The sequence below is a fragment of the Pelecanus crispus genome, chromosome 16 (assembly GCF_030463565.1).
Source record: "Pelecanus crispus isolate bPelCri1 chromosome 16, bPelCri1.pri, whole genome shotgun sequence".
In the NCBI taxonomy this organism is placed as follows: Eukaryota; Metazoa; Chordata; class Aves; order Pelecaniformes; family Pelecanidae; genus Pelecanus; species Pelecanus crispus.
In genome coordinates this window covers 5,210,619-5,233,095 of record NC_134658.1, presented here as the reverse complement: position 1 = coordinate 5,233,095, position 22,477 = coordinate 5,210,619, and the positions used below count along the sequence as shown (strand labels likewise).

Sequence of the window (22,477 nt, the reverse complement as noted above, 5' to 3'; positions counted from 1 at the left end):
TTCCGAGGGTGCTGAGCAGCCGGCGGTGCTTGCTGCATCCCTGCTGCCTGCATTCGCCCACCCGGCTCACCCCTGCCCCGCCACCAGCGAGGACCTGGCTGGCACCGGGCAACCTGCCCCCGCCACCCCCAGCCTCCTCCCTTGCCCACCGCAGCGGTGGGGAAATGGGGTCCGGCCCCCTCCCCTGCTCAGGGGGGGCTGGACGCCCTCCCCACGCCACGACCACCCGTGCCAGCCCCCGGCTCGCAGAGCCAGCTCCGAGGGGAAGCGGGGCGGCTGGTGCCCGTGGGGGTCTGGGCTGCCCTGGTCCCCGTGGGGCTGCACTGGGGGGTCCGGGGGCGTCGTGGGGCTGGGACTCACCCTCGGCTTTGCTGCTGCTCCTGCTGTTGCACTTGAGCTCTCTGCAAAGGAAGGGGGGGCGGAGGGTTAGCCCCGAGCTGCGGGGGGGGGCGAGGGGGGGGGGGAGAACAATTGGGTGCCCACCGCACCCACGGCTTCTTCGCAGCGCCAGTCCCTACAAGGGACATACCAGGGGCCGATCCTCCCGAGCTCCCCCAGCCGAGAGCGCCCATCACCCTGGCGTCGGGGCTGCGAGCGGGGCGGGGACGGGGAAAGGGGGTGAGGGAGGTGTAGGGGGGGGGGGTGTGGGGAAAGGCTGCCTCCGATCTGGGGGACAGAGGGGACAGGTTTACCCCACCCACCCCCACCCACCCAAAACCCCCTCCCGGGGGCCGGGGCGCTGGGGGGGCCCGGGGGGCGGCGGGGCCCTGCGGTCGCGTGCCGCTAGGTGTCCCCGGCGAGCCGCGCTCCCGCCCAGCGCCCCGGCCCGGCCGACGGACGGACGGACAGACAGACAGACCGCAGGGCGCGGGCGGGGGGGGAAGTTCTTTGCTCGCTGAGGTGCCTCAGCGTGTTCCGCTCCCCCCCCCCCCCTCCGCCTCCCCGCCCTTCCCTCCCCTCCCCCCCCCCCCCGCCCAAACCTCCTTCCCACCCACCCGTGGACACCCCACGCACAGCTGCTGCCCCCCCCACCCGTGGGACCTGCCCGGTGCCAGCAGCACCCAGGGACCCCCTGCGTCGCGCCTGCCTCAGTTTCCCCTCGCTGGCAATGGGGGCGGTAAGCGAGGTCTGGGGGAGGGGGGGTGTGTCGCACAGGCACCCACGGGTGGGTTAGGGGTGCCCGGCACCTGGCACAGAGCCCACGCACCCATTGCACAGCCCACCCTGCACAGGGGGTGGCTGCAAGCACCCCTCTTTGCCCCCCACTGCCCCCCAAGCCAAGGGCTTTGCAAAGCTGCGGAGCCCCCCCCCCCCCCCCACCCCCCCCCCATCTCCAGGGACGCTTCGCAGCCCCCCCACTCCCGCCAAGGCAGGGCCGGGCAGAGCAGAGGCAGCGAGATTTGCTTCCCCCCCCCGCCCCCGGTGCAGCCCCCGCTCCCCGGTCCCGGGGCGAGGGCCCCCCCGGGGTACCTGGGCCGCGGGTGCTTGCAGTGCAGGTTCACTCTGAAGCTCCTGCCGTCGCCGTCGCCCTCGCTGCCGGGCTGGCGGGGGCCGGAGCCTTGGGTGCGCGGGAACCACTCGGCTGGCGGGCTGGCACCGTTCTCCAGTGCGACGGGCTGGCAGGCGACCGAGCTCCCATCTGCTCGAGCAAGCACAGAGACCCCCGCGTATCAGCCCGGCAGCCCCCTCCCCGGGGAGCACCCCCTGCCCCGGGCTGGCACGGGTGCCCGCAGGGCTGGGCACAACCATGTGCCACCCCCCCCGCACCCCGTTCACGCCTCCCCCTCAAAGCCACGGGGACGCCCAGGGACCCATGCTGTCCCCTCCGCCCCGCAGGATGGGGCCCATCAAGGGATACCCGGGCACAGGGTGGCATTTTGGGGGAGGACACCCCTTTCCTCCTCACCGTGGCCTTAAGCCGGGGGCTGCCCCCCCCGAGGCAGGGCATCTCCCCGCCAGGCTGCAGGGGTGTGCGCACACGCGTGTGCGCGGCCACGCAGACGCGCGGCACACACGCGTGCGCGGGCCCCTGCTCCCCCACGTGACGCTGGCGTGCTCGGGGTCCAGGCACCCGAGGCAGCTTGCCCGTCTGGCACAGGGGTGCACGGCGGAGCCCCCCAACCCATCGCGGTCCCCCCCCCGTGCCTGCGTGTCCGCCTCTTTTCCCCCCCGGAGCCGCGTGTGAATCCTGGCCTGTTGGCTCCCCCCCCCCAGCAGACACACACACGCAGCCGCTCGGCGTGATCCAGGCTCTTCCCCGGTGTCTGGATTAGCGTGACAACTTATCAACAAGGCAGGGAAAAAGAATTCAAACCTGTCAGTCCATCCGCATCCCCCCCCCCCCTCCGCCTTTCCCCGTCTCCCAGCCAGCCTTTGGGCGCAGCGCTGGCACGGAGAAGATGCGGGCACCTCTCCGGCAAACGCCGCCGCGTTGCCTGCACGGTGTAGAGTTACACCAAGGGCAATGTGGAGCAGGAAAATATGTGCTAGAAAGACCGGTCTAGTCTCTGATGAAGCTGCTAATGTGCCCGGAGAGCTGTTGAAGGGGAGGCAGGCAGGAAGGAAGCAAGCGGGAGGTTTTCCAGAACAGCCGCTGGGAGTCGGTCCCTGCCGCACACGCTGCGCACGGCTCGATGGGGAGGACCGAGGCGTCGCAGGCCGTGGGGCGCGGCCGGCCCCCCCAACCTCTGTGCCGGCGTCCCCCCGCCTGCCTGCGGCGCACAGAGCTGGGGATGTATCGGCAAAGCCCGTGGGATGCCCGCGGGCTCCTCGACCGGGTGCACGGCGCCCACCGGCATGCACCCACGGGTGCCAGAGGCGCCGGGTGCATCCCCCCTGCCCGTCCAGCCGGCTCTCACCCCACGCTGGCCGGCGTCGGGCTCCTGCCCTCGCACCCGCCACCACCCCCGGCGGGGCCACGCGTCCGGTGACAAAGCGGGGGACGCTCCCCGCGCCATGCCAGCGCTCCTCCCTCACCCCGGCCGAACCGCCGCCATCCGCCTGCCCCCCACGGCAGCGACCACCTGCACCCCCCCCTCTGCACCCACCCGGCCACGCCACGGCGACGAGCAGCACCCGCCATCCCCGCACCACCGCCCACCCGGGCCCACGGGGCGCAGGACGGGAGCCCGGCCCCGGGCCGTGGGGAGGGGGCTGCGCGGGGGGAGCCGGGCGCGCCGGGATGCTCGCCGCGCCGCCGCGCTCACTTTCACCTCCCTGCTCAGCCCCAGGCAGCCGCCACATGTTTCGCATTAGGCTCTCCGGACTTCGCCATTCCTGGCTTGCTCGCCAGGGGTAGGGCCTTTTTTCCTTCTTTTTTTTTTTTTTTTTTTTCTTTCCCCTTTTTTTTTAATTTTTTTTTAAATTTTTTTTTTTTTCTCCTCGCCGGTTACAAAACACCAGCCGAGACCACACAAGCGAGGAGGGATGGAGGGAACGAAGCAAGAGGGAGAGATAGATGGGCGCCGCGGGCGGGGGAGAGGCGGCGAGGCCGGGTGCTGCGGCGGGGCCGGGGGGGGGAGCGGCGAGGAGGGTGGGGGGAAGCGGGCGAGATTGCAGTCACCTCCGCTTCCCACCTCCTGACCCCGCAGCCCTGCAAAGATAACAGCCCCCGAAGACTGCTGACTCGCCTCGCAGAAATCCAATATCCTCGCCTGGTGAACTAATCGACTACCTGGGCTCGCCACCTCCCCTGCCCTGGCTTAATCCTGCTGCTGCAAAGCTTTAATTAGTTTAACGGTTTACAGGCTTGACGGAGGTTGGCGGTGAGCGGCGTGAGCCCCCCCCTCGACTTACCCGGGCAGGCTCCCGGGGGGCTCCCGCTTGGGTGGCAGGGGTGCTGGAGGGTGGGAGAGCTGGCACCGCGAGGGCACAGGGGGCTGCTGTCCCCCCTGCGTGGCCCCCCCCGGGTCCCCCTGAGGCTGCTGGCCCCCGGCCCCGACCCCCAGCGCTGGCAGGGGGTGGGGGGGGCACGGAAGGGCTCGCTTGGCACCGGCGTGGCGGCAGCTTGCGGCCGAGGGACGGCCCCGCAAGACACGGACGTGGTTTGGTGCCCGGCTCTGAGGCCACCCAGACGTCAGGGTGGGGCCGGAGATGCCACCGGGAGACAGGCAGGCGGCGGGGACCCAGCCGCCACACAGATGGGGACACGCCGGCCCCGACGCCTCCCACCCCGCCGGGGCGTCGTGCCGAGCTGCCCGCGGCCGCAGCGCCGGGGACGGGGGGTCCTCGCCATCCCCCCGCCGCCTCCCAGGCTCGTGGGGTGCCAGAAGGGGTCATGGTGGCCCTAAATATCCCCCCCCCCCCCACAATGGGTGCGGTGGGGGTCTCTGGGCACCCCCATCGCCCGTGTCCCAGCTGTCCCTTGCGTGTGCACGTGCACATCTGTGGCACCACGGAGGTGCCCCCCACCCTTGCACACACATGCAATGTGACATCGGGGGGTCTGTGGCACTGCAGAGGTGCCCCCCTCCCTTGCACACACACGTGATGTGACATCGGGGGGTCTGTGGCACTGCAGAGGTGCCCCCCTCCCTTGCACACACACGTGATGTGGCATCGGGGGTCTGTGGCACTGCAGAGGTGCCCCCCCCTTGCACACACACGTGATGTGGCATCGGGGGTCTGTGGCACTGCAGAGGTGCCCCCCCCTTGCACACACACGTTATGTGGCATCGGGGGGTCTGTGGCACTGCAGAGGTGCCCCCCTCCCTTGCACACACATGCACACACACACGTGATGTGGCATCAGGGGGTGTCCCGCTCCTGCGTCTGCCCTTGCACGAGCCTGGGGACACCGTGGCGGTGCCTCTCCCTTGCACACTCACACACCCACTCGCACATGGACAGGGCACGGCAGCGGTTTCCCTCCCTTGCACATCTGGGGCACCGGGGAGGTGCAGCTCCCTTGCACACACACACACACACGCGCGTGGGGCACAGTGGAGGTGCAGCTCTCTTGCACACACACGTGCATGGGGCACATTGGAGGTGCAGCTCCCTTGCGCGCGCACACACACACACACACACACGCATGGGGCACACTGGAGGTGCAGCTCCCTTGCACACACACACACGTGGGGCACCAGGGAGGTGCAGCTCCCTTGCACACACACACACACACACACGTGGGGCACACTGGAGGTGCAGCTCCCTTGCACACCCCCCCGCTGTCCCCTCTGCACCCCGTCCCTCTCACACTCCCGCACCCGCCTCGCTCGCTGACGTGCACCCAGCCCCCCCCCAAACCCCAGAGTCCCCCCGGAGCCCGTCCTGCGCCTGCTGACACCAATGGAAAATCCCCTCCAGTGACAGCTTCCTGGCAGGCGCTTTCCCAGGGTTTCCGTGTTCCCCAGCCAGCCCCCCCGCCGCCCCCGGCCACCTCCTCCCGGCACTGTGCGGGGGGTCCAGCAGGCAGGAGGACCCCCCGCCTTTGCCCCCGCCACCCCGACCTCCGCCTCCCCCTTGCCTCGGCGTTGCGGCCCCCAGCCCAAAGCACGCGGGTCCTGCTCCCTCCTCTTCCTCCCTGCACCTCGTCACCCTGCTTGCACCCCACGTGCCGGGCATCCCCTGCCACCACCCTGCCCGCCTCTGGAACAGGGGCACCCATCAGCACCAGGGGTGCTTTGGGATCCCACCTGGAAACCCTCCCGGGGCACCCACCCACCTTGGGGATCACCGCCCCACGATGCTACCGGCGCACGGGTTGGGAGCGGGGCGAGAGCCGGGGGGTTCAGAGGGGTGGGCACAGATGGGTGCTGGGGCACAGGGTGCTTGCAGGCAGGGGTGTGGGGTGCTTGCAGGTAGGGGTGCAGGGTGCTTGCAGGCGGGGGTGCAGGGTGCTTGCAGGCAGGGGTGCGGGGTGCTTGCAGGTAGGGGTGCAGGGTGCTTGCAGGCGGGGGTGCAGGGTGCTTGCAGGCAGGGGTGCGGGGTGCTTGCAGGTAGGGGTGCGGGGTGCTTGCAGGCGGGGGTGCGGGGTGCTTGCAGGCAGGGGTGCGGGGTGCTTGCAGGCGGGGGTGCGGGGTGCTTGCAGGTAGGGGTGCGGGGTGCTTGCAGGCAGCCCTGACTCCTCCTTTGGTTGTCACCCCGCTCCCGCCGCGGTTCAAACCCGTCCGTCGCCACGTCCCCCCGCCGCCCTGCCCTCTCTGCCGCGCTGGTAATTAGGAGACGGAGCAGATGGCGCCTGGGTTTCATCTTAGGTAACGGGTCCAGCCGAGCTGCTCGGCCACTGGTTCCCTTCGTGGGGCCGTCGGTCACCAGAGCAGAGGTTTTTTGGGGTCCCCCCACCAAGGAGGGAGCCGGTGGGGGAATGTGTGCCCCCAAGATGGTGCCGGGATGCAGTGCTGCTGCGGGAGGAGATGGCGCTGCTGGGAAGGGCTTGGCTGGCGTGTGGGGCAAATGCACCTGGGAGCTGTGACCCCGAGGGGGGAGCTGGGGCTGGCAGCCACCTTCCCACGACACCCCGGGGTGCCACGTCCCTGGGGCAGGCTCAGGCACCCACCCCGGCACTGGGGAGGGGGCTCTGGGACCGCTGGGCTATAAGCAAGGGATGCCTGCAGGTCTTGGCATCCCCCCAACCACCCAGCGCTGCAGCGAGGCAGGGTGGGAAACTCGTTGCCGAAACAGCTCCAAAATCCCGGCTGGCCCTGGAAGTGGGGACCCCGGGGACACCAATGCCCTGACCCACGCTGCTGGGGACGATGCTGAGTCGGGGGACACAGCCCCTTCTCTTGGGCCTGGCCCCAGGCGTGCTGCTGCTGCCGGGGTCTCCTGCGGCACTGTCCCCAGCCGGGCTGGTGGCATCCTCCAGGCCTGGTGGTCCTGGAGCTGGTGGGACCCTTGACGGGTTCAGCCCTCGGCCCCGTAACACGTCATGGTGCCCTCGAGGTGGGCAGGGATGGGGATGCCTGGTCAGGCCCCTATTCCTGCTGTTGTAAGAAACCATCTCCCCTGCAACGACCATCTCCCCTGCAAGAGCCATCCCTCCTGCAATGACCATCTCCCCTGTGACGACCATCTCCCCTGTGAAAGCCATCTCCCCTGTGATGACCACCTCCCCTGCAAGAGCCATCCCTCCTGCAACGACCATTTCCCCTGCAACGACCATCTCCCCTGCGAAAGCCATCTCCCCTGTGACGACCATCTCCCCTGCGACGACCATCTCCCCTGCGATGACCATCTCCCCTGCAACAACCATCTCCCCTGCAAGAGCCATCCCTCCTGCAATGATCATCTCCCCTGTGATGACCATCTCCCCTGTGAAAGCCATCTCCCCTGCGATGACCATCTCCCCTGCAAGAGCCATCCCTCCTGCAACGACCATCTCCCCTGTGAAAGCCATCTCCCCTGCATCGACCATTTTCCCCTGAAAGGATCATCTCCCCTGCCACGACCATCTCCCCTGCAAGAGCCATCCCTCCTGCAATGATCATCTCCCCTGCAACAACCATCTCCCCTGCGAAAGCCATCTCCCCTGCGACGACCATTTTCCCCTGCGACAACCATCTCCCCTGCCACGACCACCTCCCCTGCAAGAGCCATCCCTCCTGCAATGACCATCTCCGCTGCAACAACCATCTCCCCTGCGAAAGCCATCTCCCCTGCAAGTCATCCCTCCTGCAATGATCATCTCCCCTGTGAAAGCCGTCTCCCCTGCGAAAGCCATCTCCCCTGCATCGACCATTTTCCCCTGCAAGGATCATCTCCCCTGCAACGACCATCTCCCCTGCAAAAGCCATCCCTCCTGCAAAAGCCATCTCCCCTGCAACGACCACCTACCCTGCAACGACCATTTTCCCCTGCAATCCTCTCCCCCTGCAAGAAACCACCTCCCCGTGCGAGGACCCTCTCCCCCCACGCCACAGGCCTGGGTGGGCGCAGCCGCCCGGGGACACGGACGCGGGGGGCACACTCCCCTCCATGCCCAAACGCCCCCAGCCCCAGCGGCATCGCCCAGCGCGGATGCAGCCCCCTCTCCCACCCCGGCCCCCTTGGCCCCAGAGGGGCCTGGCCCCCCTCCCTGGCTGGGGGGGGGCAGGAGGCGGCGGTGGGGCTGGGGGAGGTGGGGCGGCGAAACCGCTCGACAGATGGACTGCAGAGACGGTGGCACCTCGGCCGGCTGGAGCCCAGAGCCGCAGTTCAGAGCTAGCAGGGAAACGGGCTAAATTTAGCTGCTTTCCTCGGTGCCAGCTTTGTTCCCCCGCCCCGTCGAGCCGGCGCGGGAGGCGAGCAGCCGGCCTGGCCCCCTCCTCTGCCCTCTCCCTGCCGGGGTGGAGGGGGGGACACATGGCACCCCAGCACCCATCCCTCGGGCTGCCAGCTCAGGGTGCCACGGGCTCCTGGGGGTGCCGGTTACTTTTGCACGCCCGTCTCCGTGCGCTGGCTGTTCCCGGCGGAGCCACGGGGTGCTTTGCCCCAGCGCGGTGAGCGTGCCCCGGGCCCCCCCGCAATGAGCTGGCAGGCCCGAGGCTGCGCAGATGGCCGCGGCCCCCCTCTCTGGGCTCCCTGTTATAGCCACAGCATGAGTCACAGCCCCGGTGTGTCCCTGCCCAGTGCCGGCCACGCCGGGTCATGTAACACCCGCGGCCGCGCCGGCGCGGAGGGGAGCTCCGTCCCCTGCCCCATGCCACCCCCCGCCCGCGGCCTGTGGCTCCGCAGCCCCCCGCCCCCCAAAACCCTGCTGGGGGACCCCCATGGTGGGCACGGAGGCGATGCTGGGCTCTCCCCCGTCGCCAGCCGGCTGCGAGGCCGCGGTGCGCTGCGGGTTAACGCCAAGCAGGGCCGGGATCCTGCGAGGCCAGTAACATTTGGAAGGCGCCAGATGGACGCGTGCCCGTGCCGAAGGCTCGCTCGGCACAGCCATGCTCCCCCGGCGCTGGGGCTGGGGGGCTGCCCAGGGCAGCAAAGGGGCGCCCGCCGGGATGCGGGGATGCTGACCATGTGCCCGCCGGGGTCCCGGGCCACCCAGCACCCACCCACACCCCTCCCGCGGGCACCGCCGCCCCCCCCCCCCCGCTCGCTTGCAGCCCCACCGCAGGGAATGGCGGCAGCGGGGTCCAGGAGCACCGGCCAAGCCCACGGCATCGCTGCTGCACCCCTTCGGTGCCGACACCGCGCCGGGGCAGCCAGGTGGGGACCGGGGGGTCCGGGCAGGGGGAGAGCAGCCAGTTGCCTCCCTTGGCCAATTTTAGAAACTGGCTAGACAAGAAAAGCAGAATGGGCCGGGCAGGATTTACGGCCAGGCTGGTGTCAGGGTGGTTTTTTTTTTTCTTTTTTTCTTTCTTTTTTCTTTTTTTTTTTTTTTTTTTTTTTTTTTGTGGGAGGCACACACGAGTTGAGCGGAAACTCCTGGCTGCGGATCCTGTTTCCTGGGAGATGCGGCGCGGTGCGGGGCCGGCTGGGGCCGAGCTGGGGTGTGGGAGCCACTGGGGACGATGCCAGCGCCGGCGTGCCGGGGCAAAGGCACGGAGAGGAGGGCAGCCCCCTTCCCTGCACCCCCGCCCCGGCACGCCGGCAGCCTGGCACCCCACACACAGGGGATGCACCCACCGACAGGTATGGGTGCAGGCGTGCACGTGCACGGGGCTGCAGGTGCGCCAGGCGGTTGTGCACACGCAGGAGCGTGCCCAGGTAGACGCACGGGGGGGGGAAGATTGGGCACGTGCGGGTGTGCCCATGGGATGCGTTGTGCACGCGCAGGTGCACCCACGGGGCGACGACCGTGCACACGCGGGTGCGCCCAGGCTGGCGAGCACGGGTTACAGGTGCACACGCGCACCGACGTGGGTGCAGGTGCACCCAGAGGTACAGGAACACGCGCAGGCACTGGCGTGCACGCAGGCGGGCGCACACGCGGGTGCGCACAGGTACGCACACGCAGGTGTGCCGGCGCATGGGTGCGCGGCACCCACCTCCCGTGCACGCGCAGGATGGCACCCACTCGGCGGTCCAATGCACCAGGGCGGCCCTGCGGCAGCACCCATGGGCTCCCGCAGTGCAGGGACCCCTTGGGTCCCCAAAACGGCCAGGCCGGCACCGCAGACCCCCACCCCGCAGCAGCAGACGCAGGAGGCCATTGACAGCTCGTGCCAAGGGGGCACGCTGGGTTTTGCCCCGATCGGAGCGGGTGATCCCAAACCACAATTCTCCCTTCCCCTTGGAGAGGCCGCGGCGGCCCCCGAAAAGCCGGAGGCGTGAGGAAGGCGCGGGCGCAGGGGAATCACCCGGGGCGTGGCAGCGATACGCATGGGTACGCATGGGGAAACTGAGGCAGGGAGCAGGGCGGGCTGTGCCCGGCGTGCAGATGGAAACGGGGAGCTGCAGCCAACTCTCCCAGGGCACCCAGGCGTCCCGCGCCGCCCCAGCCCCCGGCTCTGCTCCCACCCAGCTGCGCTCCCGGCTCCGGTTACAGCCGCGGCTGGGCCCGGCTGCAGCACGGCGTGTCCTGGGGAGCCGGGCTCCCCGGGGACGGGTGCTGAGGGCACCCAGCTCCCCCCACACCCCGCCACAACCCACCGGCACCACTGATCCAGCCACGCGCGAGCCTCAGAGCGCACACACCTATAGATACACCTATTTTTTTCTTTTTTTTTTTTTTTCCCCCCACCTCACCGGGGAGCTTTCCATTAAAATTGGAAGAACGCAACTTGCCGGCAGAGCCCCGGCGCGGATCGTACACAGCCTGTCACTCACACATCACTTTGTAGATGCCCATAAATTGCTTCATTACCTCTTCTAATTGAGGAGAACGCAGCTGCTGTGGGGCGGTGACAGAGCGCCTTCCCTTTGAAGGATGCCTCGCTCTCCAAAGACGGGTCCGGCAGAGCCGCAGAGCCCCACCAACATCCCAATAATAATAATAATAGTAGTAATAATAATAATAATAATAGTAATAATAACGATAATAACAGTATCCAAGCAAAATCCCTTGGCAAAGGGCAGTGGGGCTCACGTGCGCCGGAGCCCGCTCGTGGGAAGGGGCTGAGGCGGTTGGCAGGGCCCTGCGCCGGTGGGGAAACTGAGGCACGACGGAGGTTGCACCGTGCACGGGGAGAGGGCGGGGATGCAAACCCCTGCGTCGCACCGGAACCTTGGGGGGGACCATGGTGGTGATGGGGTTTAGGGACAACCCCACGCTCAGGGGGGGAGCAGAGGACGGAGCATCTCCCTGGCCCGCGGCGGGGATTTGGGGGGCGAGGGGGTGGATCCGCAGGGCACGGCGCTGCCAAAACTCCCCGGGGAACTTCCCACTCTGGTCAGGGGCTACATCCTCCCAGCTTCGCCGGCACGAAGCCAGGGGTGCCTGCCACCCTCCCGCGTCCCCGTCCCTTGCGCCCCGTCCCTGCGCGGGCCCCCCGGCTTTGTCTGGCAGGCGGCGAGCGGCTGCGGCTGGGCTCGGTCCCCTTGCAGGATACTGCAGAAGGATTTACTGTATTGCAGCTTGTGCTGGCTGCAGCCCAGCGCACAATAGATTAGCTGTAGCCCAGGGCAGCACGTTGCGGGGGAAGGAAGGTGGGATTCATTCGGATGCAGATTGCAGGGCATTTGCTGCAGTATACTGCAGGATCCGGCCACTCGCTCGGGACCCCCGCATCGTCCCGCTCCAGCCTTGGCAGCGGGGCTTCGAGGGGCTCACGCGTCCCCTCCCCATCCCCGCACCGTCGCCCCCGCCAAATTTTATGCCACGGATGTTCGCTGGGGCTGCGGGTGCCCACGCGGGCTGGGGGACGCCCCACTTGTCCCCTGTCTCCATCCCGGGGGGTCCGGAGGGGCCGCGGTCCCCAATGGTGCCCGGGTGCGGCTGGGGACGCCGGGGCCCCCCTCGCCGGGCGCGACGGCACAAAGCTGGTGCAGGGAGGAAGCCGGGGACTGCAAGCAGCACTAATTGATTGCGATTAATTCAGCTCCTACCTCCCTGGGTGGCAGGGAGAGATGCTGAGACAGAAGCGCAGCCCACAGAGCTCCCCAAACAGGCTCCGCTCTCCCCCGCGCCCATCCCTTCCCCCAGCGCGGGCACCCAGGCCTGGGGGACCCTCGCTGCCCGTCCCCGGGGATGCGGGGGGCTCTGGTGGGTGCCCGGCTCCTGCTGCTGCCCCAGAGGTGCTGGGTGCCCACAGGCACACGGTTTGGGGATGGCTCCTTGGGGTGGACCCACCTCCCCAGGGTGCTTTTGGCTGCTGGTGGTGGCTGGGGGGGGTCCCACCGGTGCCCCACACCTCTCCCCACCCCTCCGGGATGGCGGCACACCGGGAGATGACGCTCAGGCAACGGCACGGGGGAGCGGAGGTGCCAGGGGTCACCGACAGCCCCATGCTGACACCATGGCACTTTTGGCAGCGTTACCGGCCTGTGGGTGCAAACCAGGGGACCCAGGAGTGCTGCTGCCACCTCCTCCAGCACCCAGGCTCCGGCACCCACCCTCCCACCCGGCAGGGATGGCAGGCACGGGCAGGTACCCCGTGGGCAGCGCTGCCGCAGGCACTGCGGGCAGGGGGGCTGGCACGGCGGGCAGGGAGGGGATGGGGACCCCGGCGGCCGTCTGGATTTCGAGGGGAGTTGGGAGCCTGCGGATTCAGGCTCCGTAATCCTACGTGGGATGCAGTTTCCACAGCAACAGCGGGTCAGAGGGCAGCGAGGGGAGCCGGCTGCTCCGCTCGGGATTGCAATTGTGCCGCCGCTGCCGAAAAGCCGCCGGGGCGAGGTGCCGGGCTGGACGGCGGGGCCACGGTGGCAAAGGCAGGCGGCGGTGCGGGGGCTGCGAGGGGCGCGGGGGCGGCCAGGCTGGTGCTGCTGGGGAGGCAGCGAGCGGCTCAGTGTGGCGTTGTCAGCAAAGATGTCACTAATTGTCTGCAGGAGCAGCAAACTCTCGTTAACCCTTGGGCAGCCGGCAGCGGGTGTGCTGCCGAGGTCGGGGGCACCCAGGGACCTGCTGCCGAGCACCCTGGGTCAGTCCCACCTCTGCCACCCCCCTGCTTGCACGGCCCCGGGCAAGTCACCGTGCTGCTCCCGCGCCGACCTTCCCCCAGCGTGGCTACTGGGACCCCAGTGCGTCCCAGTTGGTGACCACGGCCAGCGGGGTGACCGCAGGCAGCCCCTCTCCTTGCCCCACGGGCTCCGGCTTTGCCCCCGCTGCCTGCGGTTGCCACAGCACTTGGCCAAGCGGGAGCGCGAAGGCAAACGCTGGCGGTGCCAGGGCCACCGGGACAGGGCCACCTCCATCCCCGGTCCCCTCCATCCCCGGTCCCCTCCATCCCTGGTCCCCTCCATCCCCGGTCTCCTCCATCCCCGGTTGCCTCCATCCCTGGTCCCCACGGGCGCGCCTGGCGAGCGCAGCGGGGTGCGGGTGCAGGCGGAGGGGGACGCAGCGCCCGTGCCGTGGCCACCACCCAACCTGTGCCGCCCTCTGCCCCTCGCCACAGCTCCGGCCCCGCGGGGAAAGGGCGCGTGGCCCCGCAGTGACGCTCGGGGACGAGGCACGAGCACCCACCCTGCCCCAGGAGGCTTTTGCCAGGGCTGGCGGAGGCGTAAGCGCCGAGGCAGAGGCAGATATGACTTTCCCATCTCCTGGCCAGCTCCTTTACCTGGGAGCGCTGCCGGGAAGCGCTGACGTCGGCAGGAGCGGGTGGGGGCGGCGGGGGGAGGCCGGGGCCGGGGCAGCCGGAGCAGGGTCAGCAGAAAGCCTCCAGCTCCGCTCGCCCCTGCCAGCCGCCCCACAGACCTTTTGTTCCCATTCAGCACCTTCCCCAGCTCCCGCCACCTCCCGGGGCTCCTCTCTGGGGGGGCCAGGGCAGGGTCCCCCCCTCCCCATACTGTGGTTTTTGGCGAGCAGAAGCCTCCTGGGCAAGGCGGGAGGTGCCCAGCGGGGCTCGTAGCGCGGGGACCGGGGCAGTGGTGGGGATGGTGGGGTGAGCAGGGGGAGGTGGCGGCTGCTCTGCGTAGGGGATCTGAACCCGCACCCCCAAAAAACACCACCCACCCCGGCAGCACTGGGATGCGGCGGAGGGAGGGGGCGAGAGGAGGAAGGCAGCAGGGCTCCCCACCACCATGTCCCTGAGTGTCACCCGGGTCCCCAGCCGCTGCCCCAATGCGCAGCCAGCCCGCTGAGCCCAGGGGAGGGGACCGATCCTGCACTGCACCAGGGAACGGCTACAAAACCAGTGCTCCCACTGCAGATGGCCATGGGGACCAGGAGGACGCAGAGCACAGCCCGCTGCTCCCCTCCCCGGCGTCCCAGCGTCCCGGCAGCACGGTGGGGACACCGAACCGCCACCCCCAGCAAAGCCCACCCCGCAGGGTGTCAGCACCCGGGACCCCAGGAGAGCCATGGTGGGTGCAGCTCTCCCGTCCCCCCCGCAGCCGCCGCCGGTGCCCGGGGAGGAGCCGGGGCCGGGCAGGTCTGTACAAGGCCAGGGACTCTCCCAGCCTCCAAGGACTTTCGGCTGGGATTTCCTGAGCGGGACGCGGGTTCGTGGATGTCGCAACACTCTGTGATTTCTGCTCCGCCAGCTCCTCGGACCCACGCACGCAGCCGGCGGCCCCACGGGCACCCGTTGGCGAGGAGTCCCGTGGGTCGCACCCGCTGAGCCTCCTCCCTTTGCCGAACGCCTGGCCTGGCACGCCGCCGGCACTCGGCGAGCACCAGCCCCGAGCCGGCTGCTGGGGGCCTTGCAGAGCTCCCAGGGCAGAACCGTCAGGGCTGCGGCAACAACACCCTGCCCAGTATGGCTTACTGGTCATACTGGGCAACCTGCAGCTGGCACCGGCCCTAAGCAGCTCCTCCAGTTTCGGCGCTGCCTGGGGACCTTCCTGTCTGCCAGCATCCCAACATGCACCCTCCAGCTGGGTGCAAACCTATCCCCGGGGTGCAAACTCAACCCCAGGTGCAAATCCAGCCCTGGATGCAAACTCAACCCCGGGTGCAGATGCAGCCCTGGATGCAAATTCAGCCCTGGGTGCAAACCCAACCCCACGTGCAAACCCATCCCCAGGTGCAAATGCAGCCCTGGGTGCAAACCCAACCCCACGTGCAGACCCACCCCTGGGTGCAAACCCAGCCCCAGGGCGCTGCGCCCCATTACATCGCCTTTCAGCCAAACCCCAGCACCCCTCGCCTTCCCTGGCCGCCCCAGCCCACCCCAGTGCCACCCCGTCCCCCCGCCAAGTGCCGCAGGTCCCCGCGCTGCCAGCCTCGCCCTCCGGATGCAGCAGACAGGTCTCTTCCCCCCAGGCTCCCTTGCTCGGCGTCTGGCTGAGCTAAGCGTATTTAGCGCTTTTAATTGTTCTTAATAAATCAATCCCGCCAGCCCCTTAAATCATTTTTGTGGCTTCCCTCTCAGCCGTCCCCGCGGCCGTGCTGGTGTGGAGCCTGCTGTCTGCAGCGCTGCCGGGGAGGGGGGCAGCCGGTACGGGGGGGCCATCACGCACCCTGCCCGCCCCAGCACCCACCCCAGCACCCACCTCGCTGCTCCTCACCCATGGGTGCAGCCCAGGGGCGGCTGCGAGGCCCCAGCAAGCAGAGCACCCACCCGGGAGCTGGGTGATGGGGTACTCTGCCTGCCTGGCAGGTGCCTGTGCCTCAGTTTCCCTCCCTGCACGGGCTCTCCCTGCTCTGCGGGTTCGGTCACCCCAATATCGCTGCATTTTGGGAGATGCTGAGGGAGCACAAGTCCCTTCAATTGCTGTGGCTATGGGCTGGCTCCGCACCCCACGCCCTGCAGGGCCGGATGCAGTGGGAACAGCACCCTGTCGGTGCCTCAGTTTCCCCAAAATGTCCAGCCCTGGTAAGATAAACCCTCGGCCCTGACTCTCAGGCCGTGCTGGGGCTGGGCAAGGGTTGCGGGGGGCCCTCGCCGAAGCTGAGCCTGTGCCCGCAGGTGGTGACAGCGGGTGCCACTGATGCGGCACTTCTGTCCCAAGCCAGCGCACGGTGGTGCCGGGCTTCGCGAGCACAGGCAGACGCGTGCCTCCCGCTCCGAGCCCGCCGGTGCCGCCGCGGAGCCCAGGGCCACCTGCCAGCCCCCTGCCCGTGCCCAGCCCCGGGAGCACCCGGCGCTGAGCCACCGAGGGCACAGGCTGAGGCTGGCCCCGGGTGGGATCCGCGCAGCCCCCAACCACCTCCGGGTGACTTCCCGGGGCTCGGTCCTGCGCAGGGGCGACGGTGACGCCCAGACGGATGCCAGCACTTCTAATTTTCGGGGACGCGCCACGCACCCACGCCATCACCAACACCCCGCAGCATCCCCCGGCGCACCCAACCCCGCATCCCCTCCCATCCCACCACCCAACCCCGCAACCCCATCCATCACCCGCCAACCGCTCCAGCCCCGCCGGCATTTTTTTGTGGAAGGGATGAACACCCAATACCCACGACGGCTGCCGGGGGGGGAAGGATGTATCCCCAAACAGCCTGCGCTGGCTTTGGGCGAAAAACAAACCCGGCAGGGCTTGGAGGGAGAGAGCTAACCTTGACACAGTTGCAGCAGTCACTAATAGCAGGCAATATGCCTGTTCTTGGGGGACTGTTGCAGTTGCTAAGATACTGGCAGCCGTGTGAATGGAAATGGGTCAGTAAACCTGTGGAGAGATAGTGTGACACTGTAACCGGCACAGCTGTTGCAGCCTACATCGAAATCCCACCCTTTCAATATTTATCACTCTCCGCCTTCGGTTCTTTCCTCCCAGCAATTTTCCACGTTGGTTTTTCCCGGGGTTGGCGAAAGCACCCCGAAGACTTGAATGGGAAGAGAGGTGGCGGAGATGGGAGAGGAGATAGGGTGGGAAAGGCGAGTTAGGTGGTAGGTGGGGAGGGGTATTAAAGCCCCCCGCTTTGGGTGGGTGTCCCCCCGCTCCGTGAGCAGGATGGAGCCAGTTCTTGGAGAGATTTAACAGGAAACAGGCTATAATCCCCCTGGTAGGAAAACGGGTTAAAAGGTCAATTTACTTCTGTCCCTCGTTTAGGCACTGTGGTGAAATTACACACTCGCAGGAGCCGCTGCGCATGGTCGGGAGAGGAGAGAACGGGCGGTCGTGTCCATCCCCGGCTGTCCGTCCGTCCATCCTGCCTGCCGCACTCCCCGTGCCTTCCCGAGGTGCCCCGGGAGCGCGCGGCCGCGCAGGCGTTCCCGCTGGAGCGCGGGGCGGCATCCATGCGGCCGCGCGAGCGGCATCCATGCGGCCCAGCGTCGCGGCCCGCGTGGCTCGGCACACGCGGTGCACGTGCACCCGCGAGGGGCTCGTACGCACACGCACGGCCCATCCCGACCTGTCTGCCCGCAGCACCTCCGGCGCAGGAATTCGGCTCTGCCCCAGCCCTGGGGCAGGTGTAAACCAGCAAGGAGCACTGTGCGTCCCCCAAATGCTCCAGCATCACCCCCAGTGCTCCTGCACCCCCACCCAAAATGCTCCAGCATTTCCCAAATGTTCCAGCATCCCCCCCAGTGCTCCTGCACCCTGACCTCAAATGCTCCAGCATCTCCCAAATGCTCCAGCAGCCTCACCCCAAATGCTAAAGCACCTCCCCAAATGCTAAAGCACCTCCCCAAATGCTCCAGCATCTCCCCAAGTCCTCCAGCAGCTCCCCTAATGCTCCAGAACCCCCACCCCAAATGCTCCAGCATCCCCCAAATATGCCAGCATCCCCCCAAATACTCCAGCATTCCCCCCAATGCTCCAGCATCCCCCCCAAATGCTCCAGCATCCCCTCAAATACACCAGCATCCCCCCAAATAGGCCAGCATCTCCCTAAATGCTCCAGCATTCCCCCCAATGCTCCAGCATTCCCTCCAAATGCTCCAGCATCCCCCCCAAATACACCAGCATTCCCCCCAATGCTCCAGCATTCCCCCCAAATGCTCCAGCATTCCCTCCAAATACTCCAGCATCACCCCAAATAGGCCAGCATCTCCCTAAATGCTCCAGCATTCCCCCCAATGCTCCAGCATTCCCCCCAAATGCTCCAGCATCACCCCAAATAGGCCAGCATCTCCCTAAATGCTCCAGCATTCCCCCCAATGCTCCAGCATTCCCCCCAAATGCTCCAGCATCCACCCAAATAGGCCAGCATCTCCCTAAATGCTCCAGCATTCCCCCCAATGCTCCAGCATCCCCACCCCAAATGCTCCAGCATCCCCCCAAATGCTCCAGCATCCCCCCAAATACACCAGCATTCCCCCCAATGCTCCAGCATTCCCCCCAAATGCTCCAGCATCCCCCCAAATACTCCAGCATCCCCCCAAATGCTCCAGCATCCCCCCAAATACAAAGCCCTGCTGCTGCAGCCCCGTCCCCGATGCACTGCCCCACGCACACATGGGACCGAGGAGCTCAGCTCCCCGCTGGCTTTGGGGTTGTCGCAGCCTGACTGGGACGGGACAAGTCGATACTGGGGAGCACTGGGAGCCAGGACACCGGTCCCCTGTCCCCAGCCGCCGTCCAGGTGCGGGGCAGGAGGAGGGATGCTGGCTGGCGGTGTCCGTCCCGGCACGGCCATGGCGAGCTGGCTCTGGCCCGGACGGCGTCAGGGGGAGGAGGGCGAGAACATCTGGTCGCAGGGAAGAGGGACAGTCCGGGGAAATGTGCAGAGCTGTTGGAAGAGGCCCTCGCCACGGAGGCTGGGGTGGAGCGAGCCCCGGCATCCCTCCTGCGCCGCAGCTGCGCCGGGGCTCGGCGGGGAGCGGAGGCGCCCGGCAGGCGCGGGGGCATCGGCCCAGGTAGGGGTTTCGCTGCGCCCCAGCCCCTCCGCTGCGGCGAGGGGAAACTGAGGCAGGGCAGAGCCAGACGATGCAATGTGGGGTCGCGCTCACGCCCCGACTCCCAAGCACATCCCAGGTGGCTGGAGGAGCACCGGTGTGCGCCTGCGCCAGGATTTATAGTCCGGGGCCTCGCACCCCGGGGGGCGAGCAGGGAGGGGAAAGGGAGGCTGCGGCGAGCAGCGAGGCGAGCTCTCCTCCTCCCCAAAGGCGCTCCCTGCCACCCCCCCGCAGGTGGCTGGAGCAGAACGGTTGATATGGAGACAGGGAAGCACAGACTGTCTGGGTAAGGTGACATTCGACAGATGCCAGGTTCAGACTTGCTCCAGCCAGTATCATCCCCTCCCCTCCAGCTCCCCGCCATCGCCTGCCCCCGGCTGCGGGGCGGCCTCCCCCCCAGCCAGCCCCCCAGCAAGGGCATGTGCAGGCAGGAAGGGGGGGTCAGGGGGGGCCAGGGAGACCACGGCACCCTGTGATCTGCTGGTGGGGTTCTGCGGGGTGAAATCCCCTCCCGGCCCCACCCCAAGGACAGGTAGCACCATCCTGCCTGCACCCTCCCGGCACGCTGCGGCCAAACCGGGGACGGAGGAGCGTGCCTGGAGCCCGCAGTGCAAGCGAAGGGGCCGTGTCCCCCCGTGGGCAGCCCACGGGGCCTTTACGCCAGGCACCCACCCAAAATGATGGGGGCCCCTGCCCCGTGCCAGGCAGGCACGGCCGGCATGGGGCAGATCCAGGGGAGGCACCTGGGGGAAGTGACCCCCCCTGTTATTGCACAACTTTGCAGAGGGGCCAATTAGCAGCTGATGCCTAACGAGAAACACCCCGACTTTGGGGCGAGCACAGGCTTTGTGTCTCCTGCCCAGGCAGGGTGACGCCAGGCATGTCCCAAGGTTCGTTAGCCGGGGGTGGGGGGGATCCTGGGGTGCCTGACCCCCCCTTAGCCTGCAGCCCAATCTTTCTGCACCCCAGCTGGCCCCCCTCTTGTGCCGGCGGTGCTGGAGATCAAAGGGCCGCTGCTGGCTCAGTGAGCGGGGCCAGGAGGGATTCCCGGCACGCAACGGTTCCGGGAGGCACCCCGCTCCGTGCCGGGCAGGGAGGGACAGGGCACCGGCACACCTGGGGGGCACGGGTACCCACCCGCCCACCACGCACCCCGATCAAGGGCTCATGGTCTGCAATGAAGGAACCCGTGTGCTGGGGGGGGGCACAGAGAGGGAGGCAAAACCACATCAGGGTGCAGCGCTGGGTGGGGGGAACCCCTGGGGACCCCCCCCGGCACTGCACCCACCGCGCCTGCTAGATCCCCATCCGGTACCCGCTGCACCGCCAGCCTTGGGGACAAGCGTTGCAGCAGCCGGGATGGCTGGCGGGCCGGCAAGCGGGATGGCGGGGGCCGCCAGCCCACACAAAGCGCCTCCGGCCGCGCTCCCCGCGCCCCCCGCCCCGGGCCGCTGCTCTCTGACCCCCTGTGCTGGGGAGGCTGGGGCCCGCTAATGAGCTCAGCCCTTTCTCAGCACCCCCAGCCCCGGCGGGGCCCTGGCAGGTGTGGGTCACCGCTCGCCCCGGGATGGCGGGGACGCGGCGGCCTGGAATCGCTGGAAACGGGAGGCACCTGGCGAGGGGGCTGCAAAGCCTTCGGCATCGCCTGGCCGGGCTCCAGCACTCGCACGGGGTCTGCTGCCTCCTCTTCATCCCCCTTTTAGTCCCCCCCCGCCCAAAATGCTCCCCACCCCGTTCGCTGCGATGCTCGGCAGAGCCCCGGCCAGGGCCCAGCGTCTACCTGGGGACACCCAGTGCCCCAAGATGGGGGGCGATGCAGCCCCTCTCCCTGCTGCTCCTTTCGCTGCATCTTTCTCCCTCCTCCTCCTCCTCCTCTCTGCCCTAAAGCAAGACGGATTTCACTGCTCTGCTGAGCTCCAAACTCCACTTCCAGATTTTCAGTGCGACCTTCTGGCTACCTGGATCCGGCACTGCAAGATGCCCCCTCTGATCTCCCCTCCCCTCCGGCCCCCCAGCATCCCCGGGGGAGCCGGGGCTGGATGCAGCCAGGAGCTGGATGCAGGGGGGAGCCGGGGCTGGCCGCGGAGGAGGGAGAGGTCGAGCTGCACCTGGATGCAGCGCCGGCCTCGGGGGCTCGCAGCCTGCCTGGGGATTTTGGGTTGTTGTGTTTAACCCAGCCTGGCCCAGGGAGAAGCGGGAGCGCGGCCAAAGGGCGCCTGGCAAACTCGTTGCATGTGTGGGAGGTGCTGCCATGGCTCCTCGGGGCTCCGCGCTTGCCGGGCGGGCAGCGTGTGCCCTCGCTGCCTGCACGGCGGGGCCCCCCCGAAGGGCCCCCGCTCTCCCATGACACCGTCCCGCAGGGATGTGCCCGTTCGCCAGGCTGCTCCCGGCTCCCTGAGCCCGGATCCGAGCCCACGGGAGAGGCAGGGGGCTGCGGGACCCCTCGCCCCGCCATCACCCATCCCCGCGTCCCCCGGCGCCGCACCAGATAACCGGGGTGAAGAAGAAAGACGTAAAACCCCCAAAATCCACCAAACCCCTGCTCGGGCAGGGAGCGAGTAGGAGGCAGAGGGGCCTGCGGGTGCAGGCAGCACCGCGGGGCACCTCCTTCAAAAAAGCAGCAAAAAAAATCAAGGCGAAGAGATGGAAAAAGCCCCAAAGCGCCAGGTTTCCCTCCCGGTGCCCCCCACCCCGCTGCCCCCTGCCCTCGCTGCTCTCCCCGCCGGTTATTTCAAGCCCTCTGCATCCCCCCCCCGCCCCATTCCCTCCCCGGCACCCTGCTCTCCTCCGCTCGCTCTTGCATTCTGGTATTTGGTGTGTTCCTCAGCTGCAGGAAATTCCTGATGCTCTCCATCATGCAGCCTGCGCTCGCATCCCCCGCCCTGCCGCGGCTCCCCTCCAAAGGACAGCCATGTGCTGGACAGCCAGCACCGCCGCCGGCATCGCTCCCCTCCCCGCCGGGGATTTGCTTCTCCCCGTTCGCCTTCTCTTTCTCCTTCAGCCTTTTTATTTTAAACTCTAACCCTGCAAAACAAGCCCCCTCCTTCCCTGCCGAGGTCTGAAGCTGCCCAGCCCCGGCCGTTCCCCTGCCTGCCTTTCCCTCTTCGTCTTCCTCTCTTCGCGAGACCGCTCCTGATCTTATTTTAATTCGTCTCAGACGGTGTTGGAGTGTTATTTTAAGAGAGAGGATATGCACAGACATTGTGTTTTCTGCTTTTTCCTGGCCCCAAGCCAGGCTCTCTGGGCTGTCAGCTACCCACTGTGTTGCAGTCACGTGTGGGAAGAGGCAGCCAGAGCCAGCCTCACAACTCCTGGTAGCAACATGGAAATCAAGTGTGCACTTTCTTCCCTCTGTATGTGTCTGTATTATTAATAGCGTCTCTCTCTGTGAGTTATCCATAATGTATCTTAATACCTGTCCGTCTGTAAATGATGTATTACGGTGAGCGCACACAATGGCGGCGGTGCCCGCACCCACGGCTCCGCGTGCCGCGGAGGGGAAGGCGTCGCGACGGTGCTGCCGTCGCCCCCGGGGTGCGGTGAGGGGATGGGGACGGGAGTGAGGGATGGGTGCCGGGATCCGGTAGCCATGAGCGGCTCCGGCCGTGCCCCAACCCGCCGGGAGCGTGGTGAAATCGGCTTGCGGGGAGTGGCGGGATGCTGCGGGGCGGATGGGGCCAGCCTGCGCCGGGACGGCTCTGAGCGATCCCTGTCACCGGCCAGGACGTGCTGGG

The 22,477-nt window shown here is 67.9% G+C and overlaps 1 protein-coding gene across 1 annotated transcript in view; it reads right to left on the bottom strand.

Annotated features, from left to right (window-relative positions):
- AHDC1 (AT-hook DNA binding motif containing 1) overlaps nucleotides 1-22,477 on the bottom strand; it is a 52,584-nt gene that overhangs the window by 5,063 nt on the left and 25,044 nt on the right. Inside the window, exons 2-3 of the mRNA XM_075722073.1 lie at nucleotides 1,471-1,639; nucleotides 361-401 (exon numbers count right to left, since the gene is read on the bottom strand). Of these exons, the coding sequence (XP_075578188.1) occupies nucleotides 361-401; nucleotides 1,471-1,639 (210 nt within the window). The remainder of the gene's footprint in view (nucleotides 1-360; nucleotides 402-1,470; nucleotides 1,640-22,477) is intronic.